General features: G+C 41.8%; 1 protein-coding gene across 1 annotated transcript; it reads right to left on the bottom strand.

The window, feature by feature from the left end:
• Window positions 1-11,799: 11,799 nt before the first annotated feature.
• Window positions 11,800-18,628, bottom strand: LOC120567733 (homeobox protein engrailed-2b-like). Its single transcript, XM_039814710.1, has 2 exons — window positions 17,702-18,628; window positions 11,800-14,536 (listed from the first exon to the last, which is right to left on the bottom strand). The coding sequence occupies exons 1-2, from the start codon at window positions 18,237-18,239 to the stop codon at window positions 14,220-14,222; spliced, it is 855 nt and encodes a 284-aa protein (XP_039670644.1). The 5' UTR covers window positions 18,240-18,628; the 3' UTR covers window positions 11,800-14,219.
• Between the last annotated feature and the right edge of the window lie 3,199 nt (window positions 18,629-21,827).

Raw genomic sequence — 21,827 nt, 5'->3', positions numbered from 1 at the left:
GCAACACTTTTTACCTAATAAAGTGGTTTGGATTTCGTTTTTTCGTTCGACGGGCAAGTCATTAAGAACAAGTTCTTATTTACAAAACGCAAGCGACAAAGCCACATGGGGGAAGGGAAGGAGGGCTACGAGGTAAAACTCATTAGAGACACATACAGTTTCAAATGACATAAAATATAATTTAGAGCAACGGCTGAAATTGGCAATGAGAACATAGTCAACAAGTATAACAAGAGAAGCGCACAGGAGCATGGGTGAATAAGAAAGGCAGAAACCTTACAAATGTTTAGCTGGGATGAGAAGGCGATGGCGTCTTTGAAAGATGAAATGAGTTTCTCCAGTTTAAGGGTCTTTTGCAGAGCGTTCCAGTCGCGAGCGGCGGCAGATTGAAAAGATGCGAGACCAGGGAGTTGAGTTGGTTTGAGTTGATCGTGCTAAAGTGTTTACAACCTGTCTGATTGTCTGACTTTTCATGTTTTCTTGCCTCCTCTGTCATGTCATCGTGTCCCTAGTCTATATCCACGACCATCCACTTCCTGGATTGCTCCGGTGCCGCCTGAAATTCCGCCGGATGTCCCTCTTTTCGGCTGGATGTCCGTTAGCTTCCGCTCTCTTTGTGTTGTAATTCTAACCTCCGGTGGATTCATGAGGACTATGGTTAACTGCTCCTCAGATCTCTGCAGGGTAAATCCTGACAGCTAGCTAGACTATCTGTCCAATCTGAGTTTTCTGTTGCACGACTAAAACAACTTTTGAACGTACACACGTTCCACCAAAACAAGTTCCTTCCCGAGGCTATTATGCAGAGGCACCGTGGTTCCATCCGGCGCTTAGCACCGCCCAAGATGACTGTGATTGGTTTAAAGAAATGCCAATAAACCAGAGCATGCTTTTCTCCCATCCCGGAATGCTGTGTGGACTAGCCAGACCCTCCTCCGCAGCGCTGTGGAGGAAGGTCTGGTAATGCGAAACTATCGTGTCCCCAAATCCCTGCAATAACTTTGACTCTATAGGATAATAACTCTGATAGGAGTTATGGCCAAAACTATGAAAAGAGATCCACGTTTTAAACTACAGCGTGTGTTCCAGCTCAACTTCCATGTGGGCAGTTTTGTCACAGTTTTGGCAAATTATTAGTTATCTTGCCGACCTTCCAACATTGGGAATGCTATTGTCATGAACGACTGAAAAGTCATTTGTCATTTATTTGTATCTATATTTAGATATTCCTTTAATATTTATGATTTTGACTTGAGATCTTTGATTTGCTTGTCTTCTTTGCCAGTGAGCTCAGAAACTCTGGGCTTCTTTAGTTCTGCCCACTGAGAGTACTTCCACTCTGAGAAAGCTACAGTACATGTAAACATTTGGCGGATGTTTTCTTCACTCAAGATGACTAGATCCCAAATGGATACATATTTACATGTTTGCTGTGGGTTTTTAATGTGGATAGGTGAACTGAAATAACATTTTCTTGATCTTTATTTTTTTTGATCATTTGTGGACACTAAGAGATCCAGCAACACTATCACCAGACGTGTTATTGTCATCATTGGATGATTCTGCAAAACTCTGGGTTTTTACGCTTTTGATAGTATTTGTGAATACTCCAGTATGTTTAAGGTTAGAGAGAGATTGTGGTTACAGTGGGAAAAAAAGCAAATGTACTATAGATTGCAGTTCTGTGACCTGTTTGTAAGTCAACACCCTGACCTCCACACACTTGCTTTGTCTCATAAAGGACACACTATGTCCTGCATTGACACTGAACATTGACCTGGGACATTAATTACGAAGACTACCTCCACAGCGCTGTCGCATAAAGTAGGGCTGCACAATTAATTGTAATTGTATCAAAATCGCAATATGGACTAGTGCAATATCCAAATCGCAGGGGGGGCGCAATATTTGTTAAAGGCAAAATATATGTCAAACTATTCTGAATGAAGTGTTGTGGTGCTGCAGAGACGTCCTGGACTACAAATCGTATCCTACGGACTGTTTGGTAGAGATCCTCGCAAAAATCACACTATAATAATTTTAATTTATTTCAGTGTTAATAATTGTCAATGAGAATAATGATACAAAAACGATCATTCCCTTCAATATTGTGAATCATATTGCAATCGCAATATCAGTCAAAATAATCGCAATTAGATATTTTCCTGGCTACAAAAAAAACGCTCTGGGTTGTTGGCATTTCTTTAAACCAATCACAATTGTCTTGGGCGGCGCTAAGTGCCGAATGCAGCGATGGTGGCTCTGCTAAATAGTTTCGGGAAGGAACTTGTTTTGATGGAAAATTTGCACCTTGCAAAAGAAAATGCCACATCCAATATTAAATGAAGTTAACTGTTCACACAATACAGTAACGTGAGCTATTTAAATTAGCTGATACATGGTTAAACCTCATTAGCTCTTACCAGTGTATCGCCGTGTGTACTTCATTGTCAGCAATCCCACCAATCGGTACCAAACCGTTCCAGTTGGAGAGTAAATGCCGGAAACATGTTCTTTGTAAATCTTTACAATCATTCCCCGAAAGAACCAAGCAGGCCTGCCTTGTTGCACGATCCAAATTCTCTTAAAAACTTTTTCAACAATTTTCAGCGTGTAGCTTGCTAGCTCGAAGGCTGTTGTTTCCCGTATTAAAGGGAGTTTAAGAACGGAAACACACAAAAGAGCGAAAGGGGAGGGACAAAGCCTGACATCCTGCGCCTGATGTCAGGCTTTATCCTGGAAATGTACTTCCGTTGATCCAGGCTAATACGGATGCAATACCCATAGGACTCTGGGCTGTCAGCTACATGTAATACATTTGTTCTGCCTCCAGAAGCAGTTACAGTTATAATAATCCCAATCTGTATATTGATTATTGAGCCAAGCATGCCCGACAAGTTTATTATTATAAGCAATATATGCCACAGCTAGGTCTATCGGTTACTTTAGGACATGTGCTTACTGAGCGCACAGTGTCAGGAGAGGATTATGACTGCTCGATAACTCCTCAACTGTTGTTTTTCTCCGACTCAACGTTAACTTGTTGAATAGAAAAACCTCGGAGACAAAGTGTGATTTTTGTATCCTTCTACTCTTATAGCATAAAGTTTGGTCACTGAGCTGCGGCATTAACTTGTATTCTAACAAGATTAAAATATATTTGTCCTGGAGATTAGCATAGTTAAGTCTCCCCTTTTTTTTGGGCTCTCGGGGCGGCTGCAGCAGGCTTTGATCAGTGTTGCGCGGCGAGGCCCAGGCTTGCCCTGGCCATCCGAGGCCCGGGTGTGAAATTGGTCTGATGTCATCCCCCATTCTCCACCTTCACCAGCTTTTAGCTGCCGTAATTATATTTCCGCCACAAAGCCCCGTCCCCTTCATTCCATATTCCAAGTTTGACTAGGAAGCATTTAGAGAACTATGGCTAAATTACTCAGTAGGGGGAAGGGGGACTGGATGGGCTGCCTTTTGTCTGACGGAGACACAGGGGACATCAATACTTTGTGATATGTACTTTTCTTTTCTCTGCTCGTCTGCCCTTTGCCTCTGCCTGTTAGAGGGGTTAAGTTTATGACAAGGGGATGGATGAACTTTGGGTAAATTAGATGTTTTTTTAATTTATCTTTTGCCCCTTGATACTCCGCTTATAGCCAGAAAACAACAGGACCTGTTGCTGAAATGTTTCCATAGACCGATTTAGCAACATTTGACTGGTGCCTGGTTTCACTAATGCCGCTCTCTTTAAAGAAATCTATATTTAGAACTCCAGAAAACTTCGGTTTGAGTCCTTTTTTTTATGAAAGAAAAGTACAAATTCTCTCATTCCAGCTTCTTTAATGGGAATTTGTTCAACTATCTTCACTCCTCTGTGACTGTAAACTGAATAATTTTTGGAGTTGTGGACAAAATAAGACCTTTTGGAAAACATTGATCAAACGTTTTTCACTATTTTCTGACATTTTATAGATCTAACAACTCAACGATTAATCGAGAAAATGATCAACAAAATAATCTTCAATTGCAGTTAGTTTTTAAGAAAGGTGGGGCATGAAGCTATAAAGAAAGAAACAATCAGTGGCAGGAAATACCACCCACAGGAGCGTTTCCGGTAACGTAACGGTCACGATTTTAGTAATAATTTCATTCATTGCTGCGGTGCCACCGGAAATTCCGCCGGATGTCACTTGTTTCGGCCAGATGTCCGTTAGCTTGCCCTTTCTTTGTGTTGTAATTCTAACCTCCGGTGGATTCATGAGGACTATGGTTAACTGCTCCTCAGATCTCTGCAGGGTAAATCCAGACAGCTAGCTAGACTATCTGTCCAATCTGAGTTTTCTGTTCCACGACTAAAACTACTTTTGAACGTACAAATGTTCCACCAAATAAGTTCCTTCCTGAGGCTATTTTGCAGAGGCACCGTGGCTCTGTCCGGCGATTAGCGCCACCCATGACGATTGTGATTGGTTTAAAGAAATGCCAATAAACCAGAGCGCATTTTTTCCCATCCCGGAATGTGGACTAACCATAGACTGTTAATATTAATGGACAACTCATCCGGTTCAGCGAAGTGCTGCAAATGCTCAAGTGCCTTAAAGCTGCGTTCTATCTGAATTCCAGCAGGGGGCGACACATGCAGTTGCAAAAGGAGGTCGGTTTCTATAGAAGTGTATGAGAAAGTGATCCACTTCTCACTTGATTTATGACCTCAGTAAACATTTTCATAATATGTTTTGGTGTCAATCGCTAGTTTTAAGTCTTCTGCGACACAGAATGATGTTCATTTTTTGAATTATGGTCTCGTTGATTTTAAAATCGGCGATAAAGCAGGGGGTGTTTTAAGGCGTGGCTATGATGTGATTGCCAGTGAAAGTGTGTAACGTAACGTAGAGTGTAAGCAGCTCCTCCCTCACTCCTCCCTCTCGTCTAAAATCGTCACATCCACAACCAGGATGGCTGCTCCCGTAACGGCAAACTCAGCGACGGATAGCAGATCTCCACAAACCAATGGGTGACGTCATACATGCGCTGTCCATTAATATACAGTCTATGGGACTAACCACACCCTCCTCCGCAGCGCTGTGGAGGAAGGTCTGGCAATGCAAGACTACCACAAAAAGACTAATTGAATCTGATTGTTTTCAGCCCACTAGAGTGGAAACCAAATTGAAAACCAGAATCCTGCTGGTGTAGATTTACGTCCAGTTGCCAAACGTTCAGTGGAAACACAGAGTATGAGCCCTGTACATAGTGAGGCGGAAAGTAAAGCACAAATCGAGGGGTCAGTATGCTGCCAGATCTTTTCCAACTTTCTGATGTTGAAAATTGGGGAAGCTGCATCCGACATTTCTTAACTTTACATAAAATTGAAAAAGGTTGAAGATGAACAATTTTGAAGGTTGGTGGGCTTCCAATGTAAATAACCCAGTGTAACATTATCAACGTCTTGGCCGTGTGTGTCCCATTCATGATGTTGAAACTACGATGAAACCCAGAACTGTTGGAGATCGGGGAGGCGGTGGGATGCAGTCATGAGGCTTTCAAGTGCAGCCGTCCAGATGAGCTGTTAAAGACTGTTGCCTTCAGACGTGGTTGGACAACAGCTCGTTTAAACTGGTATCCCCTTATACTTTCCGTTAAGGTCTACGTGACGTACATGACATTTTATAATCTGCCTAATGTACTCACGGACCGTACACACCGACAAACATATCAGTGCTGTCGGGTGAAAACCTGATATGTCCAAATATGTTTTTCAGGAAATGAAAAAAGGCAAATTTGAAAACATTTTATTGAGGTATTTGACCTGGACGAAGTAAAGAAGAAAGAAATTGCCTCGTCACTGCCTTAATAGTTGGGGGGCGCCCTAGTCTCGCGTTGCCAGACCTTCCTCCACAGCGCTGCGGAGGAGGGTCTGGCTAGTCCACACAGCATTCCGTATTGGGAGAAAAACGTGCTCTGGTTTTGTGTTTTGGTATTGGCATTTCTTTAAACCAATCATAATCGTTTTGTGCAGCGCTAGTCGCCGGACGGTGCCTCTGCAAAATAGTCTCGGGAAGGAACTTGTTTGGGTAGAACATGTGTAAGGTTGTTTAAGTGGTGCAACAGAAAACTCAGATTGGACAGATAGTCTAGCTAGCTGAACAATCCCGGAAGTGTAACGTCGTGGATATAGACTAGGGGCGCCCTGGTAGCTCACCGGGTAAGGTGCGTACCATTAAGGATCAGTCCTAACTGGGGAGGCAAGGGTTTGAGTCCCTTTGCTGCATGTCTTCCTCTCTCTCCATTTTCCTCTCGGTTTCTGTCCCCACAGACAGACGTAAAGGGTGACCGATAGCATTGATTTCTGCCGAAAATTAAAATGACGAAATATGGAGATACAAGGTTTTTGCCCAACAGCACACATCATCCTTCAATACCTAATGTAGTACAAAACTGTGTGCACATCTGTCCCCACATCCGTTCTCGAGTATCTAACCCTAAAGGCTGCGGAGGTTGGGGTGGTGGATGGAGACATAGCAAACACCAGAACACACATTTCATCCCAGACTTGCAATACAGTTTTGCTTTTCTTTTCTTTGTACCGTAAAAACAATCTTTCATCCGCTTTAACCATAGTAGTTGCAGCATTGGGACCCAGGGAACAGGGGAAGAATGGATTTAGTCCAAATGGTTCCATCATGTTTTTTTTAAGAAAATTCTTGACATTTGGAAAGTCACTAAAAGCTTTTGGATCAGAACCACTGTAAGGATACATTTGTGAAATGGATTTTTACGATTTTAAAAATTGTTTTTTTGCTATGAACATAATGTAATGGATATAAAATGCGAAATCAGAGCAGTGATGGAAACAAGTGAGAGTCCTCTTGTGTAGTTTATTTCTCACCATTTCTTGGCCGTATTGTTGTCACCTGCTGCTTTTTGCATGGAAGCCCGAAGCATTTTGACCTTCATCCAGGTTCTCTGGCCATTATACCCCCTCCACCCTCCACCCCCCGCCCCCCTTAGACTGACAGCCCCTCACTGTGCATAGAAACCCAGCTCGCAGCTCTTTTCCCCCCACTTTTCCTTCGCCCAAGTCAAGAGTAGCTCCGCTCATCAAGTCAGCGACCGTTGGGCGTTACTTCCACATACAAGCCAGCTAAGAAAGGAAATGCAGATGAGGGCTCCTGCAGCCATTCACAGAGCCAGGTCAATGCTGCTGCCGCTGCCAGTGGACGAGTCAAAGACAGCTCTCTGGCTTTTTGTTGACGGATCTCCTTCTGCTCTCCGCATTTCTTGCTTCCTCTCTGTTTCATTTTTCGCAGTTTTTCTTCTTTTCTGCAACTCGGTCACATTCAGGTAAACATACAGAAATATGTTGTAAGTTCTAAGAGTTTTGGTGGACTTGGTTCATTTGACTGCTGGATCGCTTGTGGGGAGGACGGGGTGGTTTTGAGTATGCAGATAATTTTTTTGAAGCTTTCCTGAGTCGGTCCTTAGTCGTGTATGTTTTGAGTCCCATCTTTCGTGTCGCAGACTTCATTACTGTGACTGAGACAAACTGAAGTGAATGTACTAATCAAAGTCGTGACTAAGAGGCTTGTGGTTTCCAAATGTCACCTGTCTTTTCACCAGTTTATCCAGCCAAGCGATTGCATATTGAACACTGAAAACTATCAATACTTTTTACCAATTGTTTGTCATGTGTCTAAGACAGAAACCCCTTAGTTTTCATGGATGCTGCATATTCAAAAATGGACTGAATAAACTCCACAAACATTTCTTAAAAACCCTTTGAATGACTCTTAAAGACACATATTAGCAAATACTACATTGTTTGTTTGCTACTGGCTTTTTTTTCTGTGCCTAACTTGGAAAAAATTATCGATATGGTCACTGCCTGGCAGTCACAATGGATTTCCAATCCATTTATCCAGGGAGTTAATGTCTACGGTTATTGGTGTAGTTAAGGTATACTACCAAAGCTCTGCTCTGATTTGTGTTGTTGAATCTTCTGTTTTTGAGAACCTTGTAGGTGTTCATTTGCACCACAGGTGTGGCCAGTTGATGACAACCTGGTATCAACCCATCCTAGTTATTATTAACTGGCATCGCTGATGCCTTTCTATTCCTGGATCATTCCTCAGTGACCAGTTCTGCTCTTATTCCAAAGTGGGTTTCATATTGTGTCCATCAAGCAGAATTCAGCAGAAAAACACCATTAAATCTCTACCGTTAAATTTTAGGAAATGTTCAGAGGAAGGGCCAGTTCAGTTCAGTTCAGTTAAGTCACTTTATTATCCCAAATGGGAAACTTGATATGCAGTCAGGCGTGCAAGATAAAAAGAAACACATTCAAACAAAATACAAATAAACAAGACAACAATACAAAGACATGAGTACAAAAATGTTCCCTGTATGTAATACACACAACACAATTTATCACCACTGGAGCAATCTCTAAAAGATTCTACGTTACGTTACGTGCAAATTAAGCCGAGTTATTGCACATGGGACAAAGGAGTTTTTACTCCTATTGCTCTTGAACCGGGTTACTCTGAATCTGCAACATGACATCATGACTTTGCGTAAACATACACGCCACTTTCCTAAAGCCAAGAGGCGTGTTATCTGTACGCATTTTGAGCCATCCGCGTGTATGTCTACGCTGTATACAGCGGACGGCAGTCTGCAACGTCACAGCGTAATGTATTACGCATTATCGCGAGGCTACGTGTTATCGCGAGGCTACGGTTGGGTTTAGGAAATGTCACACGTGGGTTGGGTTTAGGAAAAGAACAAACGTGGAAAGGAAACATCACACGCTGGACACCATCTCCGCTCTCCTGGGTGAAAGTCCTGTGTTTTACCCATCCTCCACCCCGACCAACCTCCCTACGCGTATTTTCGCCACGGCGTCAATTCATAAACACGCTAAAAAGCGAGTACGCGTCTTGATGACACGGCAATAATGGCATACGAATTGGCGTGCCATACATACGCCACTTCATGAGATCAGTCTGAAATCTGAGACCTGAGGGGAGTGTTACAAACTCATTCATCACTCAGTGATGTCACATATTGTTGATAAAACTGTCCATGTTGGGGGATAATAAAATAATAAGATAATAAAAATCTTGTTTTCATACCAGCTGAAGGATTACACGTTCCTTCAGGTGGAGAAGGTTGCTTTAAAAGCCACTGGATTGTTAATGCATTGTCACCAATCTTTAAAATGATGCTTATTATCTCCATTCTTGACAAAGTGGCATTTTAAAGATATGGTTTATAATGTTCATTGATGGCGTGTTTATGGGAAGAAAACAATCCTGAATGAATTAGATTGAACAGATGCAGCTCTGTAGTGATCCTGCAGATCAAAAGGCAACACTGACGGAGTTCAGAGTGGCTCTAGAGAGTGTTTGGTTCTGGATGAGAAACTCCCAAGAATGTTATCGCTAAATATCGCAGCAGTACAGTGATAACTGACGTTTCCAAGGTGTCAGAGTGGAGAGTGGTGTTGAACCCAACTGGAGCAGAAAGCTATCTTCCCAGAACGTGTAGTTAAAGAGTATATGTCTATATGAAAAGTGTCATGAGAGAGCTTCTGTTGGGATTTGGCGCTAAATAAATAAAACTTGACTTGTATAAATGAACGTATGCTTTATGTTTTTATTATCCACCTGTTTATGTCTTACATCCGTTTGACACAGTGTCCTATGGTATGATTTTCAACCTAAATTAGCGTACAGTTTCTCTGGAATGGGGCATTCTGGGGTCCCAGAACTGAAGACATTATGGCTGGGTTAGGTTTGGGTTAAAACACAGCGTTAGGGTTAGGTTAAAACGCAGCGCCCGGGATGGGCCGCTGCGAGGGCCACGGTCACAAGGGGACCACTGGTGTGAATAAAACACTTAAAAACCTCCTTAAAAAAAACAAGTTGGGTTATAAAAAAAATGCTGTTTAAAAGAAAGATAAAAGGGATAGTGAAGGCTGATAAAAATTCAAACAGTGAGTCGGTCCCCAAGGCACTGGCAGGGTTAGGTTTGGGTTAAAATGCAGGGTTAGGGTTAGGGTTAGGGTTAGGGTTGACTGATGGATGGACTTTATTGATCCCAAACTGGGAAATTAATGTTTGACAGTGCACACATCACCCATATGAGTCTAAGGATGCATCATTTAGTTTTCTGTTTTCAAGAACACAAAGGCAGCTCTACACTGATTGTTGCTAATGTAAATTAGATGTGGATCACACGTGAACATATGAGCGTTCTGAATCTCCCTGTGACCTGTCCACTTATCAAGCGACCCCATGTGTGCTCCCGACCCTGAGGTTGAAAACCTGTGGCCTAAATGTAATGTCACTGTCATACACTGGTTTGATGAGAGTTCATGTGGGAAAACTTGTATCTCCAAAATATTAAGGTTTAGGAGCTTTTCTGAACCTATACATGTTCTTAATCAGAGAAGCATTCAGTCCTTCAACTCATCTGAAAACGGAATAGAGATATCAGAGCTTTCATCTGATTTCCCCCCCCACCCCCCCAGTTTTTTAAAGAACATAGATAACATATATTTCTGTACACATTTGTCATATTTAATGTCGTCTACACTTTGTAGTAAAAGTTTATTAATTACACGGTGGTGATATTCTTCATGCACTTTAAGGGGTCTGAGGGCACTTTGACATATCTTCATAAATTCACCTTTTAAGGGTTTATATTTGCATATAACCTGGTAGCCTACATGTGCTTGGTATCAAAATGTTCAGAACAAACTCAGCTTTCTGTAAGGTGAGGCCCACCTTTGTGCTAGAGCAATGTGTAAAAAGATAATTTACACCCTAAAGCTAAGTGTTCGCTTTTTCGAAATCCTTCAAAACTCCTGTGAAAACCAACCTTTACTCGTGTGGAAGGATTGTTCTGGTGCTTGAAATAAGTTCACCAAGGTTCACAAAAGTAGTGTGATATATGAGTGACGTAGTAGATACTGTACATGTATAATTAAAGTGGGGGGAAAAAAACCAACTTACATTATTGTCATGAATGTAAATATTTGTCATGGGCCCTCTTATGGTGTGAACCATTTCCAAGGCGCGGTCTATGACGCAATTAGAAGATGTCACCTCTCTTAACCCTTGTGTTGTGCACAGTCTGTTTTGCCTGTTCTTAAAACATAAAGCATAACTGATCACCCATTTCTGTGTCACATCTACTTAGCCAACTTCATTACAAATAATGACCACTAGTTGAACACTTATTTATGGAATGCATCAGTCAATAAACCTAATTTTCGATTAAAAAGCACATAGATTATGAATTATTTTGACTAATAGTTAAGATGAGAGAAACCTATATGTTGATAGATAATCACAGCCTGTTTTGTGTATATGGAACCATCCATGCTATTTTTGAGCAATTTGGTTGAAAGAAATCCATATTTTTGACACAGAAACTTAAAAAAAAAAAACATGGGTAAAATTTGACCCGAGGACAACATGAGGGTTAAAAATGTTTTGAAGTCGATGTTAAAATCTGAGGCTAAAAGGCAGTATCTCCATCAGCAGTGATGAGACAAAAGTGTCCTCGATGTTGTGTCTGCGGTCCTAAAGCCCTCTCATTGTCATGCTAATCATTAGGAAGATATTTCAATAAAACTCCCGCAGACTCATAGCAGACTCATCAAACTAACTTCGGGATTCTTTTTTTTTTTTTTCTTTTGCAGAACATTTCTTCCTGTGTGTTTCAGAATCAGGTTATACAATAATAATAATAATAATAATAAAAAAACATCTCCTGAAAACATGCATTTGCATTGTCGTCTTTTATTTACCACCACACCATTATGATATAAATTATTTACATGTAGGATCGTATAAAAGAGAACTTCAGCTGAGAGGGAATAAAACACAACTCAATGTGTTCATTTAAAAAAAAAAGAAAATCCTGATGTCCAAAAAAAATCCCATTGTAGAAAACACCGCTGCTCTTTTCTTTAGAACACTAACTATATTTACTAATTTTTTTTTTTTTTTTTTAAGGCAGAAGCTTGTCCAGGGTTGTAATTGAATGCAAGGAAGAAGAAAAAACGGACTTCCTATAACACAAAATAAAAAAATAAAATAAAAAAAGACACATTCACAGCATCGTATAAGACCACGATTTGGTTCGGATCCACATTAATTAGACCCGGCAAAAGGCCCGTCAGATGAGGCATTCAAACAGAAAAGTTATTGCAGGATAAAAATAAGTTATGTAAACACTCCAGAGCCCCGTTTCCACATGGCTATAGATGTGTGCATTGTATTATAAATAAGAATATAACGGTTCTTTGTTAACAACAAATAAAAACGTTGCCTATTTTTTTTTCTTCTTGAAACATTCGTAGAATGATAGCCTATAGGCTACGAGCTATAGGTCCGTGGTTTGGCCGGAGGGTGCGGTGCCAAAGTCGGCAGACGGTCGGACACGAGTGGGTAAGAATGTCCCTTGTTGATGGTGTAGCTTGGCTTTGGGACATCACGTGAATTGTTTTAAAGGGCGTGTAAGGCTACAATTTGAGTGTTTGTTGAAAGAAAGAAGAAAAAAAAAATAGGTGTGTTCTGGTCATTTTTTATATATTTTTTTCAAATAAACGAAAATAAAAATGAAAACGAGTGTTTGGTGTTATCTGGAGAAAACGCATCTTGCTTTCTTCCAGCGCTACCTAAAATCGGATGATAGAATTTAAACCGAGGCTTGTCGCGTTCTGTTGCGTGTGGGTCCGTTGCCAGTTCTTTTGTATAAGGACCAAATTTAGTAATTGAACAGTTTGCATTCAGCACACAGCTTCTATAAAGCAGACCTTTAATTGCAGATATAAAAAAATGGGTCGTTATTATCTAATGTTGGCGCCCGTATAAAAGGCTTTAGAAGGCTACTCCAAAACAACCAGACCTCCAGGTAAACATTCAGTAGGCCAACAGCACGCCGACAGAATAAAAAGGAAAAGAGCAGAAAATAGCCAATTAAGTAAGAAAAAATAAAAAACAAGTACAAAACACAGACAACACAAAGTAGAGGCTATTTTCTCGATTCACAGTTCCCAGAATGCAGCAGAAAAAAATCTTTGGATTTCAGCATATAGTTTTCATAAACAATAAAAAGTTCCTCAGACACAACAGTTGAGCCTGACGGGACACAGGGCTGTAGTGCGCGTGACGGCTGTCCAGTCCACTTGTCTCGTCCCCGGCATGGAGCTCGTGCATGTTTTCTAAGCTCCTATTGGATGTTATTTGCTCTCTTTCCCCGCCTCTTAAAAAAAAAAAGATATGTTTTCTGTAGCCTATTTGTCCCATCTTACCCGAGAATGCTGCGTTCCATGTGTGTCAGAATATCGGTATTCTGGGCGTTTCTTCACAGAAAAAACAACAACTCAGGTGGAAATTTGGAACTTGAAGTAGGTTGAAATGTATGAGGTTTCTGAAATAATAGGCTGTTACCTGATGTCAAACATGGCGGGGGTACACTGTTCAAACTATAGCCTAACTAGGCCTATTAGTTATAATGTTAAACAATTTCAAAATAGTCTTTATTTTCTTAGCCATCGATAATAGCCTTTAAATTACTAGGCTACATCAAAGCGCATGTTTTATCCCAAACGTAGGTGAAATGGTAGCATTTGAAATGAACTGTAGGCCTATTGCCTCAGCTGCTGGTAGCCTGCTTTTAGCTAACACATAGAAATGTTTTAGGCTACTCTTTTCTCAATGAGTGACCAGCAGTTTGGAAATGTGGCCTTTATGTGCCACGCAGAGTTCAGAATCGGCCTTCTCAAACAATGCAGCCTATAAAGTTGCTAAAATCAGATCTAACAGAAGCATCCGTGGCTGTTTTTATTTGGACGTCTAAGCTAATTGTAGGCCTACGGGAGTGGCGGGTTTTTAGAATTGTAACAGTCGTGTAGTACCGTGGAAAATCCCGACTTCTGTCCGTGACATGAACGCAGCATACGTTTTGATTTGGATTGGACGTCGTCATTTATAGGCTACTACAGCCCTGCAGGACGCATTAGCCTACACACACACACACACACACACACACACACACAACACACACACACACACACACACACACACACACACACACACGACAAACAAAATGTCACAATATCGTCTCTGCTTGAGTTTTTAAATATGAATGCTGGTACTGAAGTGATTTTTATTGCATGGTTCAGAACCCCCTCCTGTCCCTCCGTGTCTCCTCTAGTCGCTGTCCGACTTGGCGTCCTTGGACCCGGCGTGGTTGTACAGTCCCTGTGCCATGAGATGCAGCGCCAGAGCGTTTTTATTCCCGGTGGCTTTCTTGATTTTGGCCCGTTTGTTCTGAAACCAGATTTTGATCTGAGACTCGTTAAGGCCAAGTTCCCCGGCCAGGCTCTGCCGCCGCTGCTCGGTCAGGTACCGGTTGTTCTGGAACTCCGTTTTTAACCGATGGAGCTGCTCCGCGGTGAAGGCCGTCCGGGGCCGCTTGTCCTCTTTACTCGGGGTCGGTTCCTTCTTTGGTTTGCGGGATCTGGGCCCTTGGGGGTGGGGACAAAACAATGACAGCCAGTGGTTAGAGTCAGTTTGAGCTTTCTCACATTTTAAAATCACAGGTATAGGGGGCTATCAGTGGTGTAGTCTAATATATTGTAGTCGGTATATATTGGCTTATATACATGGGCCAGAATCTTTGGGGAAGGGGGGGCATATAGTCAGACCCGGGTGTCCTCCCCCAGGGAAGTTTTGAGCGTCAACAACTTCCTTGACTGCATTTGGATACACTTTTACGCACCAATTCACGGTGGAAATACCTTTATTCAACCTATGCGAAGAAAAAGAACACTAGATGACAATTCAAAATATATCAAAAATATAATGGAAAGTATGTTTTTGCGTGTGATTTGGCACTTTTAAGTGGGTAGGCCTATATGGAGATCCTGGAGCTTTCTTAGTGGGTATACTGCGTATACCTGCGTACCATACACCACTGGGGCCTATAAAAGTGGGCACCGCAATGAGTGCTATATGGAAACATGGTTCCGTTTAGTCAACAGAAAGCTGGTGCCTCTATTTATATATTTAACCTATACGTTTGTGCCAAAATGTAGAAAGGTTTAAGGGGTTTCGCGCGTCAGGCTCCTACAGACTGTATAAAATATGGGTCAGGCTATTACAGGATTCTGAAAACATCTGATCACGTTTTGCTTCATGGGAATATTTTAGATTATTTAGCGTGACTGTCAGGTATAGGCTGAAGGATAACATGGCGCTATAGAAGCTCCTTCCATGGAGTAACGAGTTCAATTAGCTCCATTAGCAATATCTTCCCTTTAATAGAAACATAGAGGTTAAATGTTGATGTTTGAGTCATAATGGCTGAAGAACCACTGAGGTCTGGTGGTTTTCAGAGGTCCTTCTGCTGCTTTCAGGAGTCTTTGGGGTCAATTAATATTTTAGTTTTTTTTTTTTTTTTTTTTTAAATCCAGTGAGTGTATACGAATTTAAATTATAGTCAAGGGTTTTTCTTCTCAGTGTGATTATTCAGTAGAATTATGAACCAATCTCATGAGCTAAATTAACTGATTTGCCTGGAACTGGTCTGGCTCGTGACGTCTTTTATGATATAGCCTACTTATATATCTTTTTTTTTTTTTGCTGCGCTTGTAATTAAGCACCTATTAGGGTTAAATAGCCTATTTGACTAGGTCAATCGGAAAGGAACTATTCTGAGACATGAGCAACTTTTCTCGACAGGGTGTGTATTGCCAAACACAGCTGTAGGAAATGAAATGGAGGATATTAGGCTACTCTGGAGCAACAAGCCATCAGGCTGCATGGAGGAGGTGGTGGTGTGTGTGTGTGTGTGTTGTGGGGGGCAGATGGGGGTGGGGTTAGGATGTGATGGAGGATGGGGAGTTAGGGCGCCTCTTTCCCTCCCTGTTACCATAGGAACTCCATTTTTTAAAAAGTAGTTTCCTTAAAACAAAAAAAGAAAAGAAAAAGAGAGAGATAACCCCTTTTGTTTTCTATTATAGCCTAATACGCAAACGTCAAAGGGCAAACACATGGGAACGAATGGGGAAAAAAATCTATTTCAGCTTTGGTATGAGAACATAGCAGGCCCCTAAATTGAATGGTGCCGTCCAACAGTTACAAGAGGTGTTCAGGAGCTTATTAAACTAAAGCACTGCGGTTGGGCTGACAACAATGCCCTACATCTTTACACTACACCTTATAACATTTGATATCATCTTATAGGCCATGAGTGGACGATTCAGACCCAAAGTTATGGTTTGTTTTATGAGCTTTAATAATGCGGGAGAAGCTGCAGCCTCCCTGACCTCTCTGAAGGCCCTTTGTGGTCATTTCCATAAGCTCGGGCCTGGACCTCGATGGAAACTTTTTGTGTGTGTGTGTGTGTGCGTGTGTTCCATACAACAATAAAACACAACATTTCGGACTGTTTTCGCTCTTCCAAACGCTATAGCTTTCCTCAGATCGCAGCATATATTTTTTCTTTCGCTTCCACCTGCTGTGTGTGTGTGTGTGTTTTTTTAGCAACATTATTTATGTCGAACGCGTTTCCAAATCACGACAAAGGAAAAGTCCAAGTGCACCATGCGTCCACTTGTAAAAAAAAAAATAAAAAAAATAAGCCCCAGCTTATAGAGCCCAAACTTTTTCACTTCATTAATAAAAATGAATCACGAATGTGGGTATTTCAAATGCTGGGATAGAGCAGCACAGGTCAAACAGAAGCGATATGCGGCAAATGGAATGAAAAGCCTATAATGCAAAAAATGCTTCAAATCCGATCATTTCATAACATGTTCATAACACGGAAATGTTGTCAAAAATGACTTGTTATTATTTCGTTGGCGGGGTGAAAAAGCTTTCAAGTTTAGTTCAGCATTTCAACATCAAATCCTTCTTTTTTTTTTGGGACACACGGTCTTCACTTTTTTGGACCCCCATTGTCAAAAAAAAAAAATATGCTAATGGTACATCAACAAAGAAGACTGAGGAACAATGGCGTTAAACTTGGTTTTACTTCACTTCTCCACGTTTGTAACTCTACTTTTCGACTCGTGTAGTAATTCGAACTTTATTTTTCGGGTCACTTTTCGACAGCATCGTGTCCTCTCGTGCACTTCGATCGTTATTTTAAAGCCCCCCAAAAAATCCAGATCGAATCCCATCCCCGAAACAACTCGAATTACTTTCTGTTTTTGTGTTTGAAATAGTTAGTTTCATGCCTAGTATGTCTGGGTCTATTCTAGGAATGTTACTATCATTTTGTTTTTATTTAAACAGGCCTATTGAAAGTATGAAATAATTAAGATAGTATTAGTTATGATGGTGCAATAACCGGTTTGTCAATTGTTACAAGTGATATGTCTATTAAGCAGGGTTGGGGGTCGCACAGCTCAGAGACAAAAAAAAATGTCACTCTTTTTTTCTTTTTCTTTTTTTCTTTTTTTAAAGAATTGTATAGCTTTTAAACTTGAAAATGATGCAATCGGAGCTTTCTTCTCTCTCTAAATGAAGAGGCTGTTTTCTGTAATTCTGCCCTTTTCTTTAACATACTCAGGAATTCAGTAAGCTGTCTAACCTTTCGTTTATTTCTTCAGCCTATTTATACATTTATGGTTCTTTCAATTAGCCTATAACGAAAAGTGGCCGAGCAATATGTTCCCACCAACCTGCTGATGGACGGTCCGAGTAGCGGGTGCAGTAAACCCAGGCCGGCCACAGCATCGGCGGCTTGGACGCAGGGGCCGAGCCGGCCTCGGGGCTGCGGCACCGGTCCCCGCCGCCCCCCCGACCCTTCCCAGCCGCATCCCCGGCTCTCAGGTCCGGCCTCTTGGCCTCAGTGTCCGGATGCTGGTCGTCGGATGCTCCCGTGTCCTCATCCTCCTCTTGTTGTTGTTGTTCTTCTTCTTCCTCGCCTCCTGCTCCACCCTGCTGCGGGTTGCCAGTTTTGGAAGACTTTGTCCCTGTCAGCTCCTCTGTGCGTATGATCACTCCCAGACCCAGACCCAGACGGTCTCCCTCCCGGACCGGATTCCCGTGCTTTCTCTTTCGGCCAAAGTCCGGTCTCAAAATGTTGTCGATGTAAAAGTTTGTGATCCTGTGGGACTGCTGGTTGCCAGGTGGCTGGAGGAGAGGCAGGATGGCCCGGTTGGACTCCTCGCCGGAGTCCTGTGCGCGCTCTGGGTCTCGGCGAGCATTTTCTTCCATAATGATGAAGCCTGATCACCCTCAGCACCTCTTTTTTTATTTTTATTTTTTATACAAAGTAGTAATTCCAATGTCGTGTTGTCCTGTCCTCTTTCTTACCGATTAATAAGGCTGCTAGCCTATAATTTTCACTCCAAAAAAACAAAAACGTCGATGAGCTAGACTAATTCCTTTTTTTGGCAGAGTAGTTTTTTATATTGTTGTTGCTGTGAAAACGCGCCTCTTAGGATTTTGACAAAGAAAATTCATGCTTCAGTTTCTGGTAAAAGCCTACTCCTCGTGGCTGGACTCGCTGCTCAATTTTTTTTTATTATTTAAAAATTGTATAAAAAAAGAGTGAAAAATAAAGAGTCTATTTATTTTTTTCCGGGTCCCTGCACACAATTATTGATGCGTCCAGCAGAACTAAACTGCCCTGATAAAGACACCGCTCAAATACTTTCACTACGGATTTTGGTTCTCATTTGTGATTGGCTGCGAGACGCTGCGATGACGTTGTACTACGGGGCTCTCAGACACGTGCCTCGGACCAATAGAGCCGGGGAGTTGGTGTCATGTGAGGTTCCCGGAATTCCCCGGAGACGCAGATTACTCCAATCCACCCAGTCAGTTTGTGATGCATTCAGGTCGCAGCGGAAATCTCTTATTACTTGAACATTTAAAGGCACAGATTGAACTTTTGAATAGGGATAGAGGGAAAATAATGTTCAGCCCAGCTTTCAGGTAGTAAAGGAGAGCCTAATGAAGCCACTTCCAATCATCACACGAACATGATATGTCATTATAAGACGTGTCAACCACGTCCCAGTGCAACTCATCCTATCCCACTTCATGTGTTGAGGGTTGGTAGTGACTGTGTTGGACTATGGGCTGGAAATAATTCAAGTCTATACAAGTCAAAAACTGAAATAGCTACAATTGAACTTGCCTTGAATGGAGCTGAACATGATTAGAATTCCAAGTTGTTGTGAGAACTGGTCAGCAGCTACAATTTGAATTCATGCACTGTAGGCCTTACATCACTTATAGCACAGGTTACCCCAAACATAAACCAAAACAATATTCCATGTACTTCATTATTTATGCAACAGGTTCAAAAAGTGACGATACTGAAGTTTGGGTTATGACTAGTCTGTATCCACGACGTTCCACTACCGGTATGTCTACGGTGCCGCATATTGTATGTTGTTTATGGTGTCATTTATATTATTTATCGATTATTATATTGTGCACTTGTATTGTAGGTGGTGGGCGTTTTCATTGTGCGTTTTCGTCGCTGTTCACCTGGGTTTTTGGGGTATGACAGAGAGGGGGTGAGCCTGGGGGAGAACACTTTCTGTTGACCGCCGCACTAACGCACTTATTTCGACTCACAAAGTAACTTTACATTTGGTAACTGCAGTGCTAATTGTATTTTACGTGTGGAGGAATAAATCATAGCAATACAATGTTAAGCGCATCACAGTGTGTTTATGCATCTCTCAGTGTTTAGTCCCTCACAGCAGAGCTTTGTTGGACTGCTTACAGTCACAACACCATAGGAAATTCCGCCGGATGCAAGTCTTTTCGCCGATGTCCGTCAACTTCCGCTCTCTTTGTGTTGGCGTTCTAACCTCCGGTGGATTTCTGAGGACTATGGTTAACTCTGCAGGGTAAATCCAGACAGCTAGCTAGACTATCTGTCCAATCTGAGTTTCCTGTTGCACGACTAAAACAACTTTTGAACGTACACATGTTCCACCAAAACAAGTTTGGAGCTTAGCGCCGCCAATGAGCACTTTTTTCCCCCCATCCCAGAATGCTAGCCAGATCCTCCTCCGCAGCGTGTGGAGGATGGTCTAGCGAGACTAGGTTATAACTGAGTTATGAGCAGGTGCTAAGAAGGGTCAGAGTAGGCCTATTTTGAGTTTAAAGGGTAACTTTGTTTTTTTACAACCTGGATCCTATGTTTTTGTGTCTAAGTGACTAACGGGAACAACAATTTTTTTAAATTGGTCCAGTATTAAGTAAGACAATTCTGGCGCAAAATGAACCTAGTGGGTTAATAACATATGTGTATCGAGTCGAATGTTCTCTAGGACATGTTTTCATGCTAATCGAATGTGTCTGAAGCTTCAAAGTAGCTACCGCAAACCGGTGTTTGCGGTAGCAAACACCGGTTTGCTAACGCTAGCTTTCGGGGCATAGGGTAAAACACTATTCCTACACCACTACCAAGGCTCAAAATAGCACCACACTTCAACAGTAACATAATGAGGGTCCCTACATGCAAACCGAAAAATTGAGAACTTTGTAAGTGTACAGACAGTTTATTACAAAGACAGTAGCGTTAGTGTTTACATGTGGCCGCCATCTTGGATGACCAGTCGAATCACGAACGCTGTGTTTGAGCTATGTTACTGGTTACTGGTTGCACACCGTTCGTCGTTCGACTACAGACACATTCGATTAGCATTAAAACAGATCCCAGAGAACGGTCGACTCGGTACACATATTTTATTAACCCCTAGGTTCATTTTGTTAATGTCAGGCTGTTCTCATGAACCATTCATAGGCCTAAATAGGACTGGGCAATGTGTTGATATTATATCGATATTGATATATGAGGCTAGATATCAGCTTAAATTTTGGATATTGTTGCATCGCAATATTACACAGGTGTTGTCTTTTCCTGGTTTTAAAGGCTAGATTACAGTAAAGTGATGTCATTTTCAGAACTGTAATTTGCATGTTTTCCACATATTTATTGCTGTATGGCACACTGACTGCCAGGGGGAATCATTGTGATAACTTTCAGATCCCCTCACCCTAACCACAACATTGTTTCTAATCTTAACTAGTCGTTTTGGTGCCAAAACTTCACTGTCACCGTCGAAGGACAGTCACCTTTTGTCAGCTAAACTCAACATGCAACGGCCTCTGACACAACTGGAACCTCACAGTGCTCTGCACACGGCTCACAGTAACCTTCTGTCGGCTAAATGTATCCGTAAAGACCGCTGTCATGTGTGCGGTCGTCAAGTGACTGTTCGGCTGTCGCCGTAGTTTTGTAGGATATCTTACGAACCTTTTCAAATTTGCGCACCTTCAATTGACGTCCACAAAAAGTACTTGTTTTGCCACGGACGCCCCTGATTTGCATAAAGTAGCCTGGATTTAACTTTATGCAAACAAGGTGTGGGCAACTCTACGCCCCCGCTTCTCGAAAGTCGCATTGCCCTGCTGCTTGCACAAACAATGAATGGGAAGCATGGAAATGACCCTTGCCAGTGGACACATACCATAAGTGTCTGACAACATTATGGAAAGGATCCCTGCAGAGATAGACCTTTTTGTTAAAAAGTAAGATCCTTTTTGTTTATTTCAGTGGATTCTGGTGAGTTTGGCGATTTGGGGCTGTATCATGTTAAACAAAATGGAGTCTAGACACTGGCAGCAGATTTAAAGTTTGAATGCAGCAACGTAGATTGTGGCAAATTTGGTTAGTTTAAATTAGGGATGCACCAAATCCAGATTTTTGGGGTTTGGCCGAATACCGAATCCACCGGTTAAGATTCTGCCAAATCCGAAACCGAATACTGAATCCTA

The sequence above is a fragment of the Perca fluviatilis genome, chromosome 11, assembly GCF_010015445.1.
Source record: "Perca fluviatilis chromosome 11, GENO_Pfluv_1.0, whole genome shotgun sequence".
NCBI lineage: Eukaryota > Metazoa > Chordata > Actinopteri > Perciformes > Percidae > Perca > Perca fluviatilis.
This window is presented reverse-complemented; position numbering and strand designations above follow the sequence as displayed.